Here is a 19976-nt window from a genome sequence, read left to right on the forward strand (position 1 = left end):
TTACAGAAAATAATGAGGGAAAAATGACTGAATAATGCCCATACATTTACTAACTACAGCAAATAATAGTATTTGAGTCAAGGAAGAGGTCAGCCTGTATGGTTGGTTTGTGCATTGGTTCAAAATCTAAACAATCATCCAAACCATTAATGATCTGGATTAAGAAATTATTGCAATAATAATCCAAAGGAATAACTGATGCTGGGCTATAATCAAATTAATATTAACAATAAAGGATGAATAAAGTTTTGCTAAATATTTCATTTTCCTTTATGTATTTCTTTATATGTCAAGTTTTAAACAACTTATTAGATATGGATAAAAAAATTTATACTACTTCTAAAGGATAAATAAAGGTTTACATCTGTCTGGATCAATTTTTTCTGATATATCCTTAACTTGCTCTATATAAAACTACAAATATTCTATGTAAAAAAAACTTACTTCTTACCACTGGTTAACAATATATAAAGCACAAATTATTATTATTATTTTTTTTTTTTTTGCGGTACGCGGGCCTCTCACTGTTGTGGTCTCTCCCGTTGCGGAGCACAGGCTCCGGACATGCAGGCTCAGCAGCCATGGACCACGGGCCCAGCCGCTCTGCGGCATGTGGGATCTTCCCGGACCGGGGCACGAACCCGTGTCCCCTGCATCGGCAGGTGGACTCTCAACCACTGCGCCACCAAGGAAGCCCAAGCACAAATTATTTTAAAACTAAATACTTCTGGGACTTCCCTGGTGGTCCAGTGGTTAAGAATCCACCTTTCGCGGGGACGCAGGTTCGATCCCTGGTCGAGCAACTAAGCCCACATACTCTAGAGCTCGCGTGCCATAGTGGAGAGCCCATGTGACACAACTACTGGGCCCGCGTGCTCTGGAGCCCACGTGCCACAACTAGAGAGAAGCCTGCATGCCGCAACGAAGAGCCTGCACCACAACAAAGATCCCTCACGCTGAAATGAAGATCCCGCATGCCACAACTAAGACCCAATGCAGCCAAATAAATAAATATTTAAAAACAAATAAACGAAAAACCCCAAAAAACTAAATACTTCTGCCAAAAAAAAACATTCCCACTTGTTCGTTCATTCTTTCTTTCTTATTTTTTTTGAGAAGTCAGAAATGTCAAGAAATGAACAGGCTTAAGGGTATCAAATTATAACCTCTATGTCATCCCCACCTCCTCTTATTAATAGACACTAGGAGGAACTAACTTCTCCCCTCCAAAAGCCACAAACATTCAATAGAAAGATAAGGTCAATGGGAAGCCTTACAGTCACCAAGCAAACATTAATAACTCTAAGAAACCTTTTAAAAAAATGACATTTTTGGAGATTTAAAAGCCTAAGAAGAGAGTTAAATTATGGCGCTGTCTTTCAACTTTTGTAGAAAGTTGAAAAAGTTATGGTTAATTGTTAAAGTTATGAAAGCAATATAAAAGTCTTTTTCTAAAAGGCGTTTTTTAAAGCCACATACCGGCAGCCAGTAAATATTTAACCAACTCCAGGTGTCCCTCCTGAGAAGCCTCCATCAGAGGTGTGGAGCAGCCAAGTTCTATGTCAGCCCCTGCCTTAATCAGGAAGTCTGCAACTTCAGAAAATCCTCCACAGCAAGCCAACGTCAGAGCAGTTTCTTGGGTTTCTTCTGTCTGAGCATTTATATTTGCTCCTGAGGAAAGCATGAAAATAGATAAAACTAGTTACAAAAGACTTAGAGTAAAGTGTTCTGATTTGTGATAATTATCTTTTCTCTGCTGCTGGGGTTCCTTCCAGGGTGTTGATAATTTATTTTATCATCAATGCAAAAAATATCTTAGTTGTAGTAAACTTCAGGGATACTGACACAAAAAAACCAAAGGAAATCGATTTTTTAATTAAAGAAGTAAAACTATTTTACCTTGTGCTAAGAGTAGTGCCACCATCTCTTCGTGTCCTTCCCGAGCAGCTTCCATCAAGGGAGTGTATCCTTCATCATTAACTTCCTCAAGATTTGCGCCCCTCTCAATAAGTAGAGCTGCCAATTCAACGTGTCCTCCACAGGCAGCTAGCGTTAATGGAGACTCAAATGAATCTGCAGGCATATTCACTTGAGCACCACTATCCAAAAGCAAACGTGCCACCTCTACATGTCCATCCTGCAGATTTTCAGAAGTAAAACAAGAAGAAAGGAATTTTTGTTTTGTTTTGATATTTTTTAAGCGAGAGAAGAAAAGCAAGAGATTGAGGAAAGACAAGAGGAAAAAAAAGGAGAGGCAGCTTAGAGGCATATATATTACCATGACCATCTGAACAATTTTTGAAATCTATCTTACCAAAAGTCCATTAAAATTATTTTACCTTACTTTTGAGCAAGCCCAAAATTTTCCACAAGAATCAGACTTGTGAGATACAGTTACAACTCCAAATAATTTTGAATTTCCACATTCTTTGAAGTTCAAAAAATTGTTAAATCCATAGTCAACAGTAACTCAAAATAAAATAATTACTGTTTATACTACAGCCAGAGTCAAACATAGCTATAGCCTCAAACTTAAGTGTCATGTTTAAGTGTAGAAACTGTGTTAGATCTATTTAAGAAAAGAAGACTTCGCATAAAGTAACACAACAATTCTGTGAAGTCATTACCATTTGGGATTATGTCACCAAGGTAAATCCCTGTGGACTGATCCTATCCTATATTTTTTCTCATCACTAACTTGTAATGAGGCAAAGAATTTTACAAAGATGTAAAAGTAAGTCGTATTCACTTGTAAATAATTTTACCATGAGCCCATCTGCATAGACAGTAAGGCAATTAATATTCTCATGGAGTGTATCCATTCTATCCCTCTATCATCATACATACATTTCTTCAGTTTCAAATTCTATGCTACAAAATTTTATGTAACTCCTTAACTCCTGTTGTGCATATAAAGACAAATGGTATTGTTCTTTATTTCAAAAATGACCCAAATATTGCTAATGAAAAGTAAAGACTGAGTACAAAAATAAGGTTTTATAAGGTTGGGCAATTCTTTTACTAAAGAATTAATTAAAGAAACCTTAATTAAATATTAGGTTTCAGGATCCATCTAGAGTTTCATTATACTTAACTAAATAACTAACTTAGCTGTAACCACTTTTGACATGATGTCAAAAACAAATGACTTCACATTAAAATTTTAGTTTTACTAATACTTCCAATATATGTAAAATAAAATATATTTTAACCAAATTCCTATATTGAGTTACTGGTGTTTGATATACAATTCTAATTGAAAAGAAAATAAGGGTTTATGAATGCCCACAGATCACGGAACTACTATTGCGCCCAGCTTCTCTAGGCTCCCAAGAAATTGTTTTGCTTGAATTTAATTTCTGAAGAGTCTTTATATACTCTGCTAACATATCTTGAGTACATACCTTACAAAGGAATTGTACTAAGCACTTTTTTATGTTAATGAACAATATTATTTCTAACAAAGGAAAAAAGAACAAAATAAGAAATTAAAAAAAGAATAATCCACTCTTAAAGGCCTAATATCATTATTAGAATTTTTTTAAATTCTAAGACTTTAGTCTTAGCCTTTGAGCAGTAGCTGGGATTGGACTTACTCTCCATCATAAACAACTATAAAAATTGGGGAAAAAAGATAAAACAACTGGAGGCACTGGACAGCAACCAAGCTAGGGCTAGGGTTATGATAACTTAAAGAAGGGAGCATTTGAGATGCTCTCATTTTTTTCTTAATAAAATATATATATATATTTTTAGCATCTTTATTGGAGTATAATTGCTTTACAATGGTGCACCAGTTTCTGCTTTATAACAAAGTGAATCAGCTATACATATACATATGCCCTCATATCTCCTCCCTCTTGCTTCTCCCTCCCACCCTCCCTATCCCACCCCTCTACGTGGTCACAAAGCACTGAGCTGATCTCCCTGTACTATGCGGCTGCTTCCCACTAGCTATCTATTTTACATTTGGTAGTATATATAAGTCCATGCCACTCTCTCACTTCGTCCCAGCTTACCCTTCCTCCCCCCCGTGTCCTCAAGTCCATTCTCTACATCTGCATCTTTATTCCTGTCCTGCCCCTAGGTTCTTCAGAACAATTTTTTTTTAGAGTCCATATATATGTGTTAGCATATGGTATTTGTTTTTCTCTTTCTGACGTACTTCACTCTGTATTACAGACTCTAGGTCCATCCACGTCACTACAAATAACTCAATTTTGTTTCTTTTTATGGCTGAGCAATATTCAATTGTATGTATGTGCCACATCTTCTTTATCCATTCACCTGTCGATGGACACTTAGGTTGATTCCATGTCCTAGCTATTGTAAACAAAGCTGCAATGAACACTGTGATACATGACTTTTTTTTTTTTTTTTTTTTGGCTGTACGCGGGCCTCTCACTGTTGTGGCCTCTCCTGTTGCGGAGCACAGGCTCCGGACGCACAGGCTCAGTAGCCATGGCTCACGGGCCCAGCCGCTCCGTGGCATGAGGGATCTTTCCAGACCGGGGCACGAACCCGTGTCCCCTGCATCAGCAGGCGGACTCCCAACCACTGCGCCACCAGGGAAGCCCCATGACTCTTTTTGAATTATGGTTTTCTCAGGGTATATGCCCAGTAGTAGGATTGCTGGGTCATATGATAGTTCTATTTGTAGTTTTTTAAGGAACCTCCATACTGGTCTCCATAGGGACCAAGTTTCATTAGGTCCCATTTGTTTATTTTTATTTCCATTTCTCTAGGAGGTGGGTCTAAAAGGATCTTGCTGTGATTTATATCATAGAGTGTTCTGCCTATGTTTTCCTCTAAGAGTTTTATAGTGTCTGGCCTTACATTTAGGTCTTTAATCCATTTTGGGTTTATTTTTGTGTATGGTGTTAGGAAGTGTTCTAATTTCATTCTTTTACATGTAGCTGTCCAGTTTTCCCAGTACCACTTATTGAAGAGGCTGTCTTTTCTCCACTGTATATTCTTGCCTCCTTTATCAAAGGTAAGGTGACCATATGTGTGTGGGCTTATCTCTGGGCTTTCTATCCTGTTCCATTGATCTATATTTCTGTTTTTGTGCCAGTACCATACTGTCTGGATTACTGTAGCTTTGTAGTATAGTCTGAAGTAAGGGAGCCTGATTCCTCCAGCTCCGTTTTTCTTTCTCAGGATTGCTTTGGCTATTTGGGGTCTTTTGTGTTTCCATACAAATTGTGAAATTTTTTGTTCTAGTTCTGTGAAAGATGCCATTGGTAGTTTGATAGGGATTGCATTTAATCTATAGATTGCTTTGGGTAGTACAGTCATTTTTACAATGTTGATTCTTCCAATCCAAGAACATGGTATATCTCTCCATCTGTTTGTATCATCTTTAATTTCTTTCATCAGTGTCTCATAGTTTTCTGCATACAGGTCTTTTGTCTCCTTAGGTAGGTTTATTCCTAGGTATTTCATTCTTTTTGTTGCAATGGCAAATGGGAGTGTTTCCTTAATTTCTCTTTCAGATTTTTCATCATTAGTGTATAGGAATGCAAGAGATTTTTGTGCATTAATTTTGTATCCTGCTACTTTACCAAATTCATTGATTAGCTCTAGTAGTTTTCTGATAGAGTCTTTAGGATTCTCTATGTATAGTATCATGTCATCTGCAAACAGTGACAGCTTTACTTCTTTTCCGATTTGGATTCAACTATGTTGACTAATAGTGGTGAGAGTGGGCAACCTTGTCTTGTTCCTGATCTTAGTGAAAATGGTTTCAGTTTTTCACCATTGAGAATGATGTTGGCTGTGGGTTTGTCATATATGCCCTTTATTATGTTGAGGTAAGTTCCCTCTATGCCTTCTTTCTGCAGGGTTTTTATCATAAATGGGTGTTGAATTTTGTCAAAAGTTTTTTCTGCATCTATTCAGATGATCATATGGTTTTTATCCTTCAATTTGTTAATATGGTGTGTCACATTGATTGATTTGCACATATTGAAGAATCCTTGCATTCCTGGGATAAACCTCACTTGATCATGGTGTATGATCCTTTTAACGTGCTGTTGGATTCTGTTTGCTAGTATTTTGTTGAGGATTTTTGCATCTATGTTCATCAGCGATATTGGCGTATAGTTTTCTTCCTTTGTGACATCTTTGTCTGGTTTTGGTATCAGGGTGATGGTGGTCTTGTAGAATGAGTTTGGGAGTGTTCCTCCCTCTGCTATATTTTGGAAGAGTTTGAGAAGGATAGGTGTTAGCTCTTCTCAAAATGTTTGATAGAATTTGCCTGTGAAGCCATCTGGTCCTGGGCTTTTGTTTGCTGGAAGATTTTTAATCACAGTCTCAATTTCAGTGCTTGTGATTGGTCTGTTTATATTTTCTATTTCTTCCTGGTTCAGTCTCAGTAGGCTGTACTCTTCTAAGAATGTGTCCATTTCTTCCAGGTTGTCCATTTTATTGGCATATAGTTGCTTGTAGTAATCTCTCATGATCCATTGTATTTCTTCAGTGCCAGTTGTTCCTTCTCCTTTTTCATTTCTAATTCTGTTGATTTGAGTCTTCTCCCTTTTTTTCTTCATGAGTCTGGCTAATGGTTTATCAATTTTGTTTATCTTCTCAAAGAACCAGGTTTTAGTTTTATTGATCTTTGCTATTGTTTCCTTCATTTCTGATCTGATCTTTATGATTTCTTTCCTTCTGCTAACTTTGGGGTTTTTTTATTCTCTTTCTCTAACTGCTTTAGGTGTAAGTTTAGGTTGTTTATTTTAGATGTTTCTTGTTTCTTGAGGTAGGATTGCATTGCTATAAACTTCCCTCTTAGAACTGCTTTTGCTGCATCCTATAGGTTTTGGGTTGTCGTGTTTTCAGTGTCATTTGTTTCTAGGTATTTTTTGATTTCCTCTTTGATTTCTTCAGTGATCTCTTGTTTATTTAGTAGTGTATTGTTTAGCCTCCATTCACTCTAACTTTTTCTCTTTGGGCATCTTCCAAACCATGGCCCAAGGAAATATATCCTAAACAAAGAGTGAACATTTTTACGACCAAAGAGTAAGGACCTAGGAGTAAAAGTGATGCTGAATTAAGCCTCAATAGGATCAGGGTGATTCACTGGTAATTTAACTGCCTGCTAGAACAGAATTTAACAGTCTTAAAAGGAATATAGGATAATCCAGGGCCTTGAAAAGTGATCATCCACAGCATATGGATTACAAAAAAAATTACTAGACATATTAAAGGGCAAGAAAAAGTAACCGATCAAGATATAAAATAATAAAAGTTGACCCAGAAGTGAATCAAATATAGTAGTCAGAAGAAAAGAACTTCAAAATAACTACTAGATATATAAAAAAAAAATACAGGGAAAAAAATGAGAAAATGGATGAGGGAAAAAAAAAAAAAAGGGCATGTACCAAAACAACAAAGCTCCAAAATGTGGGGGAAAAGTGAAGCAACTAGAAGAAGAAATAGACAAATCCACAAGCATAGTTGGGAGATTTCAACACCCCCTCTCAACAACTGTTAGAACAGCTAAGACAGAAATTCAGAAAGGATGTAGAAGAACTCCACCATCTGTCAACAGGTCTTAATAAAACACTCCACTGACCAAAAGCAGAATATTCATTCTTTTCAAATGCCCATGGAATATATATGCACATCCTGACTATAAAATAAACCTCAAGAATTTTTTTTATGGTGTTTACTTTCTTTTTTTTCTATTGGAGTGTAACTGCTTTACAATGCTGTGTTAGTTTCTGCTGTACAATGAAGTGAATCAGCTATATGTATACATATATCCCCTTCCTCTTAGACCTCCCTACCACCCCCACCACCCATCCCACCCATCTAGGTCATCACAGAGCACCGAGCTGAGCTTCCTGTGCTCTATAGCATGTTCCCGCTAGCTATCTATTTTACTCATGGTAATCAAACCTCAAGAATTGAACTCAAATCATACAGTGTGTTCTCTGATCAGAATGTAATCAAAGTAGAAATCATTAACAGACAACAGGAAAATTTTCAAACATTCAAACGTTTAAAACTAAACAACACATTGAAAGAGAATAACATATACTCCAATAAAAATTAATTTTAAAATTCGGGGACTTCCCTGGTGGCGCGGTGGTTGGGAATCCGCCTGCCAATGCAGGGGACACAGGTTTGAGCCCTGGTCCAGGAGGATCTCACATGCCACAGAGCAACTAAGCCCATGAACCACAACTACTTAGCCTGCGCTCTACAGCCCGCGAGCCACAACTACTGAGGCCTGAACGCCTAGAGCCCTGCTCTGCAACAAGAGAAGCCACTGCAATGAGAAGCCCTGGCACCACAACAAAGAGTAGCCCCAACTCACCCTGCAACTAGAGATAGCCCGTACACAGCAACAAAGACCCAACATAGCCAAAAAGAAATAAATGAATAAATAAATTTTAAAAAAAAAGAAAAGAAAGAGAATAACCATCCAATCAACCCACAGAATCATAAAAAATAATGCATGGCCCTTGTATTAAGCCACTATGTTTTGAGTGATTTGTTATGCAGTAATATACAATTGGAAGTAACACAGGCAAAAATGTGCTTTACTTAATCACATCTCAAAAAACATTTGTACTTCCACGTAATTTTCTTGTCATTAAACCTGTCTTAAAAACTCAGATTGCTCTGATTTCTTTGAATTTGATGTATGCTTCGTAGATATACATATATCTATGATATCTAAGTGCTTACAGATGTAGAAGAAAAATGGTTCCTGGACTGATCTATGACCAAATATGTTGGATACATTTTTGGAATCCAGCACTGTTTTATCAACAAAAGAATATATTTGCTAAGTAATATCCTTTGAAACATGTTTATTTTGAAAATTTGTGCTATCAACAGAAAATTTACATTAAATAGATTTTGCAACTGTTAGTAAAAAATTATTGGCATATGTAAAATATTTCATGTTTAGTGTCAAAATTTTTTCTATGATTTTTCTAACAAATATTCTTATTTTTAAAATTTGGTTTAAATAAGTGTCAGGGTAACGTTAGTGGCAAAAACACTCAGCTGCAAAAAGAAGACCTAGACTTAGAAAGGGCTACCACATACTGTTGCACAACCTACACAATTGATTGTGGTGTGCCCAGGACTCCAACATCTGCTATCTAACTATCTAACTCTGCATATTTTGGGACAAGATTACCCAATTTCTTTGTTTCTCAGTTCTTTCAGTTATGAAATAAAGAGACTGACTTAAGGTTCTAACCTAAAGATTTTATGTTGAGAGCATTAAAGGTAATATTTCTCTTTGATACAAAATACTTGCATGATATATCTAATTCTAGGTTATCCTGGAAAGAAGCAAATAAATGCATTCTAGGTTATCCATAGATTATACTAGTCAATTTACTTTATAAGGTTTTAATATGAAGCTACAAAAACTTTAGAAAGATGTCTGTTACCTCCAAAATTAGAGTTTTATCAGTAATAACTCTAAAGCCAAATACATTACTTTAGGGTTACATGTCCTTTTCCAAAACATACCCAATCATAATTGTGTTAAATCTAGAATCAGGTTAAGAAATCATACAAACCAGAAACCAATTAAAGAAACAAAAAAAAAGAACAAACTAAACCAAAACTAGCAGAAGGAAGGAAATAATAAAGATTAGTGCAGAGATAAAATAAAGACTAAAAAACAAGAGAGAAAAATCAATGAAACCAATAACTCCTTCTTTAAAAAGATCAACAAAATCAACAAAGCTAGAAGAACTAAGAAAAAGAAGACTCAAATTACTAAAATCAGAAATGAAAGAGGGGATATTACTACTGATAGTATAGAACTAGAAAGGATTATAAAAGAGAACTATGAACAACTGTATACCAACAAATTGAATAACCTTGATGAAATGGACAAATTCCTAGAAACACAAAACCTACCAAGGCTACATCACAAACAAGTAAAAAATGTAAACAGACATATATCTAGTAAGGAGACTGAATCAATAATAAAAAGTCTCCCAACAAAGAAAACCCCTGGACCTGATAGCTTCACTGGTGAATTCTACTAAACACTTAAAGAAGAATTAGCTCCAATCCTTCTCAAATTCTTCCCCCCAAAATTAAAGAGGAGGTAAGACTTAAACTCATATTAAAAGGATTATACACCATGATCAAGTGGGATTTACTCCTGGAGTTCAAGGATGGATCAACATACGAAAACTGATTGATGTAATATACCACATTAACAGAATAAGGGAAAAAAAACACATGATTGGGACTTCCCTGGTGGTCCAGTGGTTAAGAATCTGCCTCCCAATGCAGAGGATGTGGGTTTGATCCCTGGTCAGGGACCTAAGACCCCACATGCTGCAAGGCAACTAAGCCCATGTACCGCAACTACTAAGCCCGCCCAACTAGACAGAAGACCACACACCACAGCGAAGAGCCCACTTGCGCAACTAAGACCCAATGCAGCCAAATTAATTAATTAATTTTTTAAAATTGTATAAGTTCCATTTAAAAAAAACTACTGAGCCCATGTGCCACAGCTACTGAAGCCCGTGCGCCTAGAGCCCGTGCTCTGCAACAAGAGAAGCCTCCACGATGAGAAGCCCACGCACCACAATGAAGAGTAGTCCCCACTCACCGCAACTAGAGAAAGCCTGTGCACAGCAACGAGACCCAACACAGGCAACCCCCCGCAAAAAAAAGATGTCAGTACTACCCAAAGCAATCTACAGATTCAATGTAATCTCTATCAAAGCCCAATGGAGTTTTTTGCAGAAATAGAAAGGACCATCTTAAAATTCATATGCAATTTAAAGAAGCCCTGAATAGCCAAAACAATCTTGAAAAATAAAAATAAAGCTGGAGGACTCACACTTCCTGATGTCAAAACTTATACAAAGCTACAATAATCACAACTTTGTCATCCTGGCTTAAAGACAAACATACAGACCAATGGAATAGAATAGAGCCCAAAAATAAACCTGGGTCAAATGACTGGTGAGATGATTTTTGGCAAGTGTCAAGACAATTCAAATGGGAAAAGTCAGTCTTTTCCACACTGATGCTGGCAAAACTGGATATCCACATGCAAAAGAATGAAATTTAGCCCTTAACTAACATCATATACAAAAATTAGCTCAAAATGGATCAAAGACCTAAATATAAGAGCTAAAACTATAAAACTCTTAGAAGAAAACACAGAACTAATGCTTCATGATATTGGATTTGGCAATGATTTCTTGGATATGACATCAAAGGCGCAGGCAACAACAACAACAAAAATAGATAAACTGAACTTAAATTAAAAACTTTTGAAAAAGAAAAACAAAAAAACAAACAACTTTGTACACAAAAGGGCACTCTATCAACAGAGTAAAAGGGCAACCCACAGAATGGGAGAAAATATTTATCATGTATCTAATAAGGGATTAATATCCAGAATATATAAAGAACTCCTAAAACTCATCAACAAAAAACAGGCTAATTAAAAAATGGGCAAATGACTTGAATAGACATTTCTCCAGAATATATACAAATGGCCAATAAGCACATGAAAAGATGCTCAATATCACTAATCATTAGGGAAATGCAAATAAAACCTACAGTGAGGAAAATGAAAATCAAAACTATAAACATAAGGATGATAACTATCAGAAAAAAAAAAAGAAAGAAAGAGACTTCCCTGGTGGCACAGTGGATAAGAATCTGCCTTAAAATGCAGGGGACATGGGTTCGAGCTCTGGTCCGGAAAGATCCCACACGCCGCGGAGCAACTAAGCCCATGCACTACAACTACTGAGCCTGCGCTCTAGAGCCCACGAGCCACAACTACTGAGTCCATGTGCCACAACTACTGAAGCCCATGTGCCTAGAGCCCGTGCTCTGCAACAAGAGAAGCCACCACAATGAGAAGCCTGCGCACCACAATGAAGAGTAGCCCCCGCTCAGCTCAACTAGAGAAAGCCCGCGCGCAGCAACAAAGACCCATCGCAGCCAAAAAAATAAAAATTAAGTTTAAAAAAAAACCCAAAACACCCAGAAAATAACAAGTGTTGGTGAGGATGTGGAGAAAATGGAACCCTCGTACACTACTGGTGGGAACATAAAATGGTACACCTGCTGTGGAAAACAGTATGGTGGTCGTTCCTCAAAACATTAAAAACAGAATTACCATATGATCAAGGCATCTCGCTTTTGGGTATATATCCAAAAGAACTGAAAACAGGACTCAAACAGATATTTATACACCCGTGTTCACAGCAGCATTATTCACAATAGCTAAAGCATGGAGGCGATGCAAGTGTCCATCAGTGGATAAATGGATAAGTAAAATGTGGTACATACAATAAAATATTATGTAGCCTTAAAAAACAAAGGAAATTCTGACATATGCTACAACACGGATGAACCTGAGGACATCATGCTAACTGAAATAAGTCAGTCACAAAAAGACAAATATTGTATGATTCCACTTATATGAGGCACTTAATGTAGTCAAAATGATAGAGATAGAAAGTGGAATGGTGATCACAAGGAATAGGAGGAAGTGGGGAATGGAAAGCTGCTGTTTAATGGAAACAGAGTTTCAGTTTTATAAAGATGAAAAGAGTTACGAAAATGGATGGTAGTGATGGTTGCACAGCATTATGCATATACTTAATAACTCTCAAAAATGGTTAACACGGTAAATTTTATGATATGTGTATTTTACCATAATGAAAGAATTGGGAAGAAAATAAAAGTACATCAGTGTGTTGAAAATGACATAGCCAAGCCTGCCTTTTGTATGATTTCTTACATTAACAGATTTACTATCAAAAGATAAACAAAACATCGTAAACTCCCCCTTCCCTCTCTGATAATGTACAAAATTTTCAAGATCTTTACCATCTCATAATAATGATTTTTCCAAAAGAATACAAATAATTCTCAAAGGCTGAAACACATATGACCCTTTCTTCCCATAAAATCTCATGTGAGTGCAATTTAAAATTACCATGCAAGCCTCCATTAAGGCAGTGTGCATCTCATCTGTTTTGTGCTCTTGATCTGCACCAGCATCAAGCAGAAAGCGAACCATATCCAAATGGCCTTCAAAAAAAAACAACACAAATTTTAAAACTATATTTCTCAAGAACTATCGATTTAATATATAAGCATTAAAATAGGGAATCTTTTTCTTTCAGGTGTCTATACAAAAATTTACAAGAGAACTTATTTTGTGTTCAATAAAGAAATCAATGACAATTTTACAAAGCCAATCCAAAATAATAAGCAGGCTCTCGTCAAGGTCTTATCTAGGTTTTAAAGACTGAATTAGTTCAAAGCACATTAATTCAAGTAAAGCAATAAAGTAATAATACTTATTCTTTGATTTACTCTGTATAAAATATAAATCAAAACACTGAAATCAAATAGAATGCCAGGTAAAGTATGTTTGGATCATATTTTTCAGAAAAAAAGCTTTAAAATAATAACCATAAACTCACTGTGGCAATGAGCAGGCAGAGAAAACTCCATTCAAAATAATTTCAACCCTCTTGATACATTTAGTATATAAAAAGCCCTATAATAGTCAATAAGAAAAAGACAAACACTCCAGTAGAAAAATGGATGAAGGACATGAAATGGTAATTCAAAAAAAGAAGTGAAAATGAATATTAAACTGATGAAAAAAATATTAAACCTTCCTATAAAAAAATTGCAAATTAAAATAAGACACCATTTTTTACTATCAAAATGGCAAATATTAAAAAGAATAATACCCAGTGTTGGTGAGGGTGTAGGGTGGGGTAAAGGGCACTCTCAAACACTGCTGGTGGGAGTGTAAATTGGTTCAACCTTTCTAGAAGGCAATTTGGCAATATGTATCAAAAGCCTTAAAAATGTCCATACCCTTTGACCCAGCAATTCCACTTCCAGGAATTTATCCTAAGGAAATAATCAGAGATTAGGCAAAGATGTCTGCACAAGGATGTTATCACAGTGTTTTTAATAATAGTGAAAAACTGGGAACAATGCAAGTGTCCAACAATAGGCAATTATGGTGCACCCATTTGATGTATTTGGCAGAGATTGCTAGTTTCCTACCCAATATACATTCTCTCATTTTTCCTTAATAACAGAACTCCCGATTTCGTCTCAGTGGCAACATGCCTGACTAAAAGACTACATTTTCCAGCCTCCCTTGCTACTATGTGTAGCCAATGAGATGTAAAAGGGACTTATAAGGCAGAACTTCTAGGAAGATTCCTTAAAGGTAGCTTACTAAGTTGGAAGGCATTCCTCATTTTGCCCTTACCCTCTTCATCCTTCCTAGAATATGGATTGCTGGAGCCCTAGCTACCATCTTTGATTATAGTTCCACATCTGAGGATTCAATCAACTTTGGATTGTTTAGTACTATAGTACACACTTACTGAAAAAAGTCTGTATGTAAGTGAACCTGTGCAGTTCAAAACCATGTTGTAAGAGTCAAGTGTATATATATTTGTTTATAAACATACTTAAAAAACAAACTAGAAGTAAATATACTAAAATATTGTTTACATGCTTTTTAAATCTTTAGATGGTAGCATTACATGTCATTGTAAAACTTCTTTACACTATTCTGTGTTTTTCAGGTTTTCTATATCAAGTGTGATTATTATTATTTGAGTGTGTATTATTTTTAAAATAAAGGTTGGAAAAATCATATAAAACAAAAGTTATTAAAGAATGGAAACCCTCTAAGTCTGTGCTAAGAGTTCTGGTTGACCTTATAGCTAGTTGAATAAATTTGAATTAAAATAATAAAAAAACATATACTATGAAACTATACTTTAGGAAATACATGCTAAAATGGACTTTCTATATAATCTCTTAGAAGCTAGATAATTTTATAGCACAGGGAAAGTATAAGAAATATAAAATTAACTCAAATACTCAATATTCAAATATTTAAATATTCAAAGTTGCTATGAAAAAGACCCTATAAACATATATATATATTTATAGAGTACCTTTGTAGCATGCAAGTGTAAGAGCACTTTCTTTGAATTCGTTAGAATGAGTGTTGATGCCTGCCCCATGATCTAGAAGAACTCTTGCAACTTCCACATGACCTGCACTGGCTGCTTCCATTAAGGGGGTATGTCCATTTTCATTATGATCTTCTATATTTGCGCCTTCATTAAGTAGCACTTTCACAATGTCAACAAATCCTCCAGCACAGGCATAAGTTAGTGCAGTGTTTCCTAAAAAAGAACAAAAAGAAATTAAAAATTATGATAAAACTGATATAATTACGATTATACTACTGCTCTAGTTCTATCTCTTCAATTACCTTACATAAACCACTAGAACTACTATCTCATTTTTTTGTTGTATTGGTTAGAAGCATCATCTTAATTTTTTCACTAATTAAAAGGCTTATTATAAACAAACCAATTTACCTCTCTCCATATTTCCTTAGCTTGTAAAATAAGATTAAGTGCCATCTTGAAAAATTATTTCCAACATATTTTCATATAAAATATTTTAATGTACCACTCAAAGTTATTGCTTTTTCTTTCAACACAGTACAACTTAGAAACACTTAACATTTTCTTTCTATGTACATTCATTTCTTAATTTTCTTTTACCTCTCCTTTATCTTTACACATTTATTCATTTAGTCTACATTTATGAGACCCAGGGAGACAGATATAAATCCCTCTCAGCATAATTCCTTCAAAATAAAAATTTATTTAAAAGGTCATTATTCCCTGATTTGCCACTTATTCCTTTCCTGATTTTGTTTTGAGGACTCTTATTTATTAAAGGGAGTAGGGAGATGGTTTAACCATCCAACAGTGTGAGATTGAATAAGACTGTTTTAAAGGTTCAGCAAGAAAACTATCATTTCAAACCCAATCTGTTCAGAATTCAACTGTTTAACAGTCTCAGACATGGAGGATATTAATATTACTATGACCTAGACAAGGTGGTCAGCAAAGTAACCTATAATCCTTTTTAAGAAGTCATGGTCGTTTAAAACATAAATTAGGCTACATTTAATATATACTTAATGGTATGGAAGACTGATATGCTTTCATTATTGAAACTGTATTTTAAGCCATGTGCTTGCCTCACTAAATCCAAGGAATCTCATTACTAAATGTACAGCTATAACTCAAGACATATGACCGAGGCTTATAAAGAACCTTACTAGAGTAGCTTTCATGCTGCAGCAGAATATCTTATTAGTAAATGCATTCTGTACACCTGACAGAAAAAACTCTATAGGGTTTTGACTCTCAGGTTAATCTATATAAGGGAGTTGTATTTAAATGAGATAAAGAATTGTGAAAGATACAGTTCATAAATTTGCCTCTTTGTACATTATATATATTGTGGCAAAAAAGAAATTGCCCCCAGCAAAAAAACTGTCAATCTTTTTTTTTTTTTGCAGTACACGGGCCTCTCACCGCCGCGGCCGCTCCCATTGCAGAGCACAGGCTCCGGACGCGCAGGCCCAGTGGCCATGGCCCACGGGCCCAGCCGCTCCTAGGCATATGGGATCCTCCCGGACCAGGGCATGAACCCGTGTCCCCTGCATCGGCAGGCGGACTCTCAACCACTACGCCACCAGGGAAGCCCAAAACTGTCAATCTTGACCAAACAGAATGTAAGAGTGTTTCAAAGACTTTTAAAGATATCAAATTAATCTATATTTTACTCACAGATTCTAAACAAGGGCTATGATTTTTCTGTATGTTTACAACCAGTTTTCCCTAGGAATCAAATTTTTATCTCTCAGGTTATAGTTATTTATATCAATTTGTTTTCCTAAAATTAACATATCATTTTCTACATACCTGTTGCAGACTGGGAGTTGACATCTGCATCATGAAGAAGTAATAATTTCACAATATCTAAATAACCTCCACTGGATGCTGCCATTAGGGGGGTTATATCTCCTTTATTCCCTCTGTCTTCAACATTAGCATGCATAGCAAGCAATACCTTTAAAACACATATGCACACAGAGAGAAACTGTCAATTCTTACTATTAACATTACTTCTAAAGAATATATTGAATCTGGGAAGATATTCTTTTAGAGTGGAGGCAAGGAAAAATAAAAAATAATCACCTTTTGGGAAAATATGCCAATGATGTTCACTGCTCAAAACACCTGGTTAGATGTTATATTTTACAATACCATTACATAGTAATCTTTAAGTAAAGTAGGTAATCACATTAACCATCCAATTATACAATTTAACTGCTCCTGTCAAAGAATTAGTGTTATGCTCAGGATTATTTAGCAAGAGAACAGCAAAACTATACTCACAAGACACAAACTAACTGGTAAACACATGGCTATTTCCCAAAATTGCTCTAACAGGAAAAAAAAAAAACAAAACTAAAAGAATTGGGATAATCTAGATGAAATAAAAATAAATCAATATCTTTCATTATACTTGTATATTATTTCTAAAGGCAAGTTTAAAATATTATTATTATTTCTATGTTTTCCTTATTCATTAGGACTATTTTTGAGTAAGCGGCAGAAAAAAACGGACCATGCCAAGTTGCATGTACAGACAACAAAAATTAATTATGTATCAGTTTCTATTTTACCTACTGCCAAAAAGGAAAGACCTTGGCTTCTAATGATAATTTCTCTTATTAATGATAATAATAAACAAAACATCAAAATCCTTCCACAATTTTGATCACTAAAGATTATTTCTGCTTACTTGTGCTAATTCATAATACCCGGCTGAACAAGCCAAACACAGCAGGCTTTCTCCTTCTTCTGTATGTTCATTTACACTTCTGCCTTCATCTAGCAATTTACGAACAGCATTCACATCCCCATCTGAACAAGCTTCCGCCAGACTGCGACTGAAAACAAAACCAACAAAGAAAGACTCAAGGTCCTATGACAACGAGTTACGTTAAATATATACGGTTAGTCATATATAGAAAAATCTGATATGGTAAGAAGAAAATTATTTGAATATTTGTTTGCAATACTAATTTTTCATGTATGTGAACCAAGCCAGAAAGGCAATAAATAAATACGAAAATAGCCGTCATTTTTATCTTTCAAAATGTCCTAACATACTCTCATATTAAATTTTAAATAAACTTTATACAGCATTAGATGCACAATTTTTTAAACTAATGTAATGATTCCCAAAGACATTTGGGATATAATCCTATGTCTTAGAATTTTATTTGATAACAGTGAGGTGACTAGATGAAATAGAAGGCAAAAATCTAAGTAAAATTTTTACTGCAGAATGACTAACAAAATCAGTGAATCTCAAACTTTAATGTGCATACAAATAGCCAATGTTTCTTGTTCAAAGGTAGATTCTGATTCAATAGATCCAAGATGGGGTCTGAAATTCTGAATTTCTATGATGCTGACGCTGCTAGTCCATGGACCATATTTGAGTAACACGGACCTAGATTATTGCATAAACAACCCATTTCATTTATTATTACTCAGGCAGTCAGTTTAGAGTTTCCTACTATAACCTTCAGAATAAGTAACTTCCTCAGAAATGAAAACCAGATATTGAATTGAATACCCAGCAGAAGTCATTAAACACATACGTGTCTACTTGTCCCGCATTGTGGCTGTTTTCTGCTCTCATCCGTGTCAGTGCAGCAGCAGCTTCATCCAGTGCACAACTTACTGAAGATGTCAGTCTTCGGAGTACCTCAGGATCTGCAAAGGCTTTACCATCAGCAGTTGACAATTTGCCAATTCCTTCAGTGTGCATCAATCAGTTCAGGGAAAGAAAAAGCATAAATGTGTAAACTGTAATTACATTTCTAAACACTATTCTCTAAGCCAAAATGGCATAATCTCCATATGCAAAGCTGATAATTTCAATTTTGTCACTAATGTCAAAAGGCCATTGCATAACACCTATGTTTTAGTCTTTTCATCTTTACAGTGCACATAATACTAATTTATCCTCTACCTAACTCCAAATGTTAACTTAACATGATGCTTACTGTAATGAATGAATGAGATTTCTATCAAAGTACAATCACATCATAAGATCTCTAGTATAGGATCCTATCTATTTTCAGTACTAATGAAGGGGCTATTCTGTACTATTAAAACAAACAATCCAACAGTTTCTTCCTTTGATTGAATAGCCACCTAGAACCATTTTCTGGGGCAAGAGTGTAAATTAAAATAAATTAATTCTCATATTTAGTATTTATTATGTGCTTATGATGTGCCAGACATTAGGGGGACAGAAAGGAATAAGACATAGTTCCTGTCCTTACAGAACTCACAATATGGTAAGTCTAAGTTGCCAATAAATCTTTTTCTCTAGATTCAGTGAGGAATCAGTGACTACTGCAACAAAATTTTGTTGATAATATCACCACCTGTTACTGCTGAAAATGAGAAACAGTCAATAAAATTTTATAGAACAAAAAAAAGGGAAACTTGCCCAATAAGATAAAAAATATATTGTGATGCTATTCAATTACAACAGTATGATAGTATGATACTTGCAAAGAAAAAAGATAATTTTATCAAGCATATGTAATAGCGGCAAACAAAAAAAGAACTTAGATCACCTGTGAATTCAATATATGATAAAGGTGACATTTCAAATCAGTGGATATAGGAGGGCTTATTTCATAAATATTGTTCAGAAACTGGTTATTTGAAAATTAGGTAAGATCTCAAATTCACACCATTTACAAAAATAAATACCAGGTAGACTTAAATGAAATCTGAAAAGTACTATTATACTATGTAGTATTTTTCTATTGCTGATGTAGAGGAGGTTTTTCTAAGCATGAGACCAAATCACAAAAGCTATAAAGTAAAAAATTAGTAAATGTGATATTAAACATTTTTAATTCCAATAAAAATTTCTATATAATTAAAGACACCATAAATAAAGTTAAGGCAAAATAAAAACTGGAAAAATTAACACCCAATGAATTTATATCATTTATAAAGAGCTACCGCACAACTTATTGATAATATTGAATGAACACA

The 19976-nt window shown here is 35.1% G+C and overlaps 1 protein-coding gene across 11 annotated transcripts in view; it reads right to left on the reverse strand.

The window, feature by feature from the left end:
• Positions 1–19976, reverse strand: part of ANKHD1 (ankyrin repeat and KH domain containing 1) — a 121897-nt gene that overhangs the window by 75984 nt on the left and 25937 nt on the right. For all 11 annotated transcript variants that reach the window (XM_060008732.1, XM_060008726.1, XM_060008725.1 and 8 more), the window contains exons 3-9: positions 18557–18713; positions 17689–17836; positions 16803–16950; positions 14967–15200; positions 12962–13056; positions 1900–2137; positions 1480–1671 (exon numbers count right to left, since the gene is read on the reverse strand). In XM_060008732.1, coding sequence (XP_059864715.1) covers positions 1480–1671; positions 1900–2137; positions 12962–13056; positions 14967–15200; positions 16803–16950; positions 17689–17836; positions 18557–18713 — 1212 coding nt within the window. The remainder of the gene's footprint in view (positions 1–1479; positions 1672–1899; positions 2138–12961; positions 13057–14966; positions 15201–16802; positions 16951–17688; positions 17837–18556; positions 18714–19976) is intronic.

This window comes from Delphinus delphis, chromosome 3 (assembly GCF_949987515.2).
Source record: "Delphinus delphis chromosome 3, mDelDel1.2, whole genome shotgun sequence".
Taxonomy (NCBI): domain Eukaryota; kingdom Metazoa; phylum Chordata; class Mammalia; order Artiodactyla; family Delphinidae; genus Delphinus; species Delphinus delphis.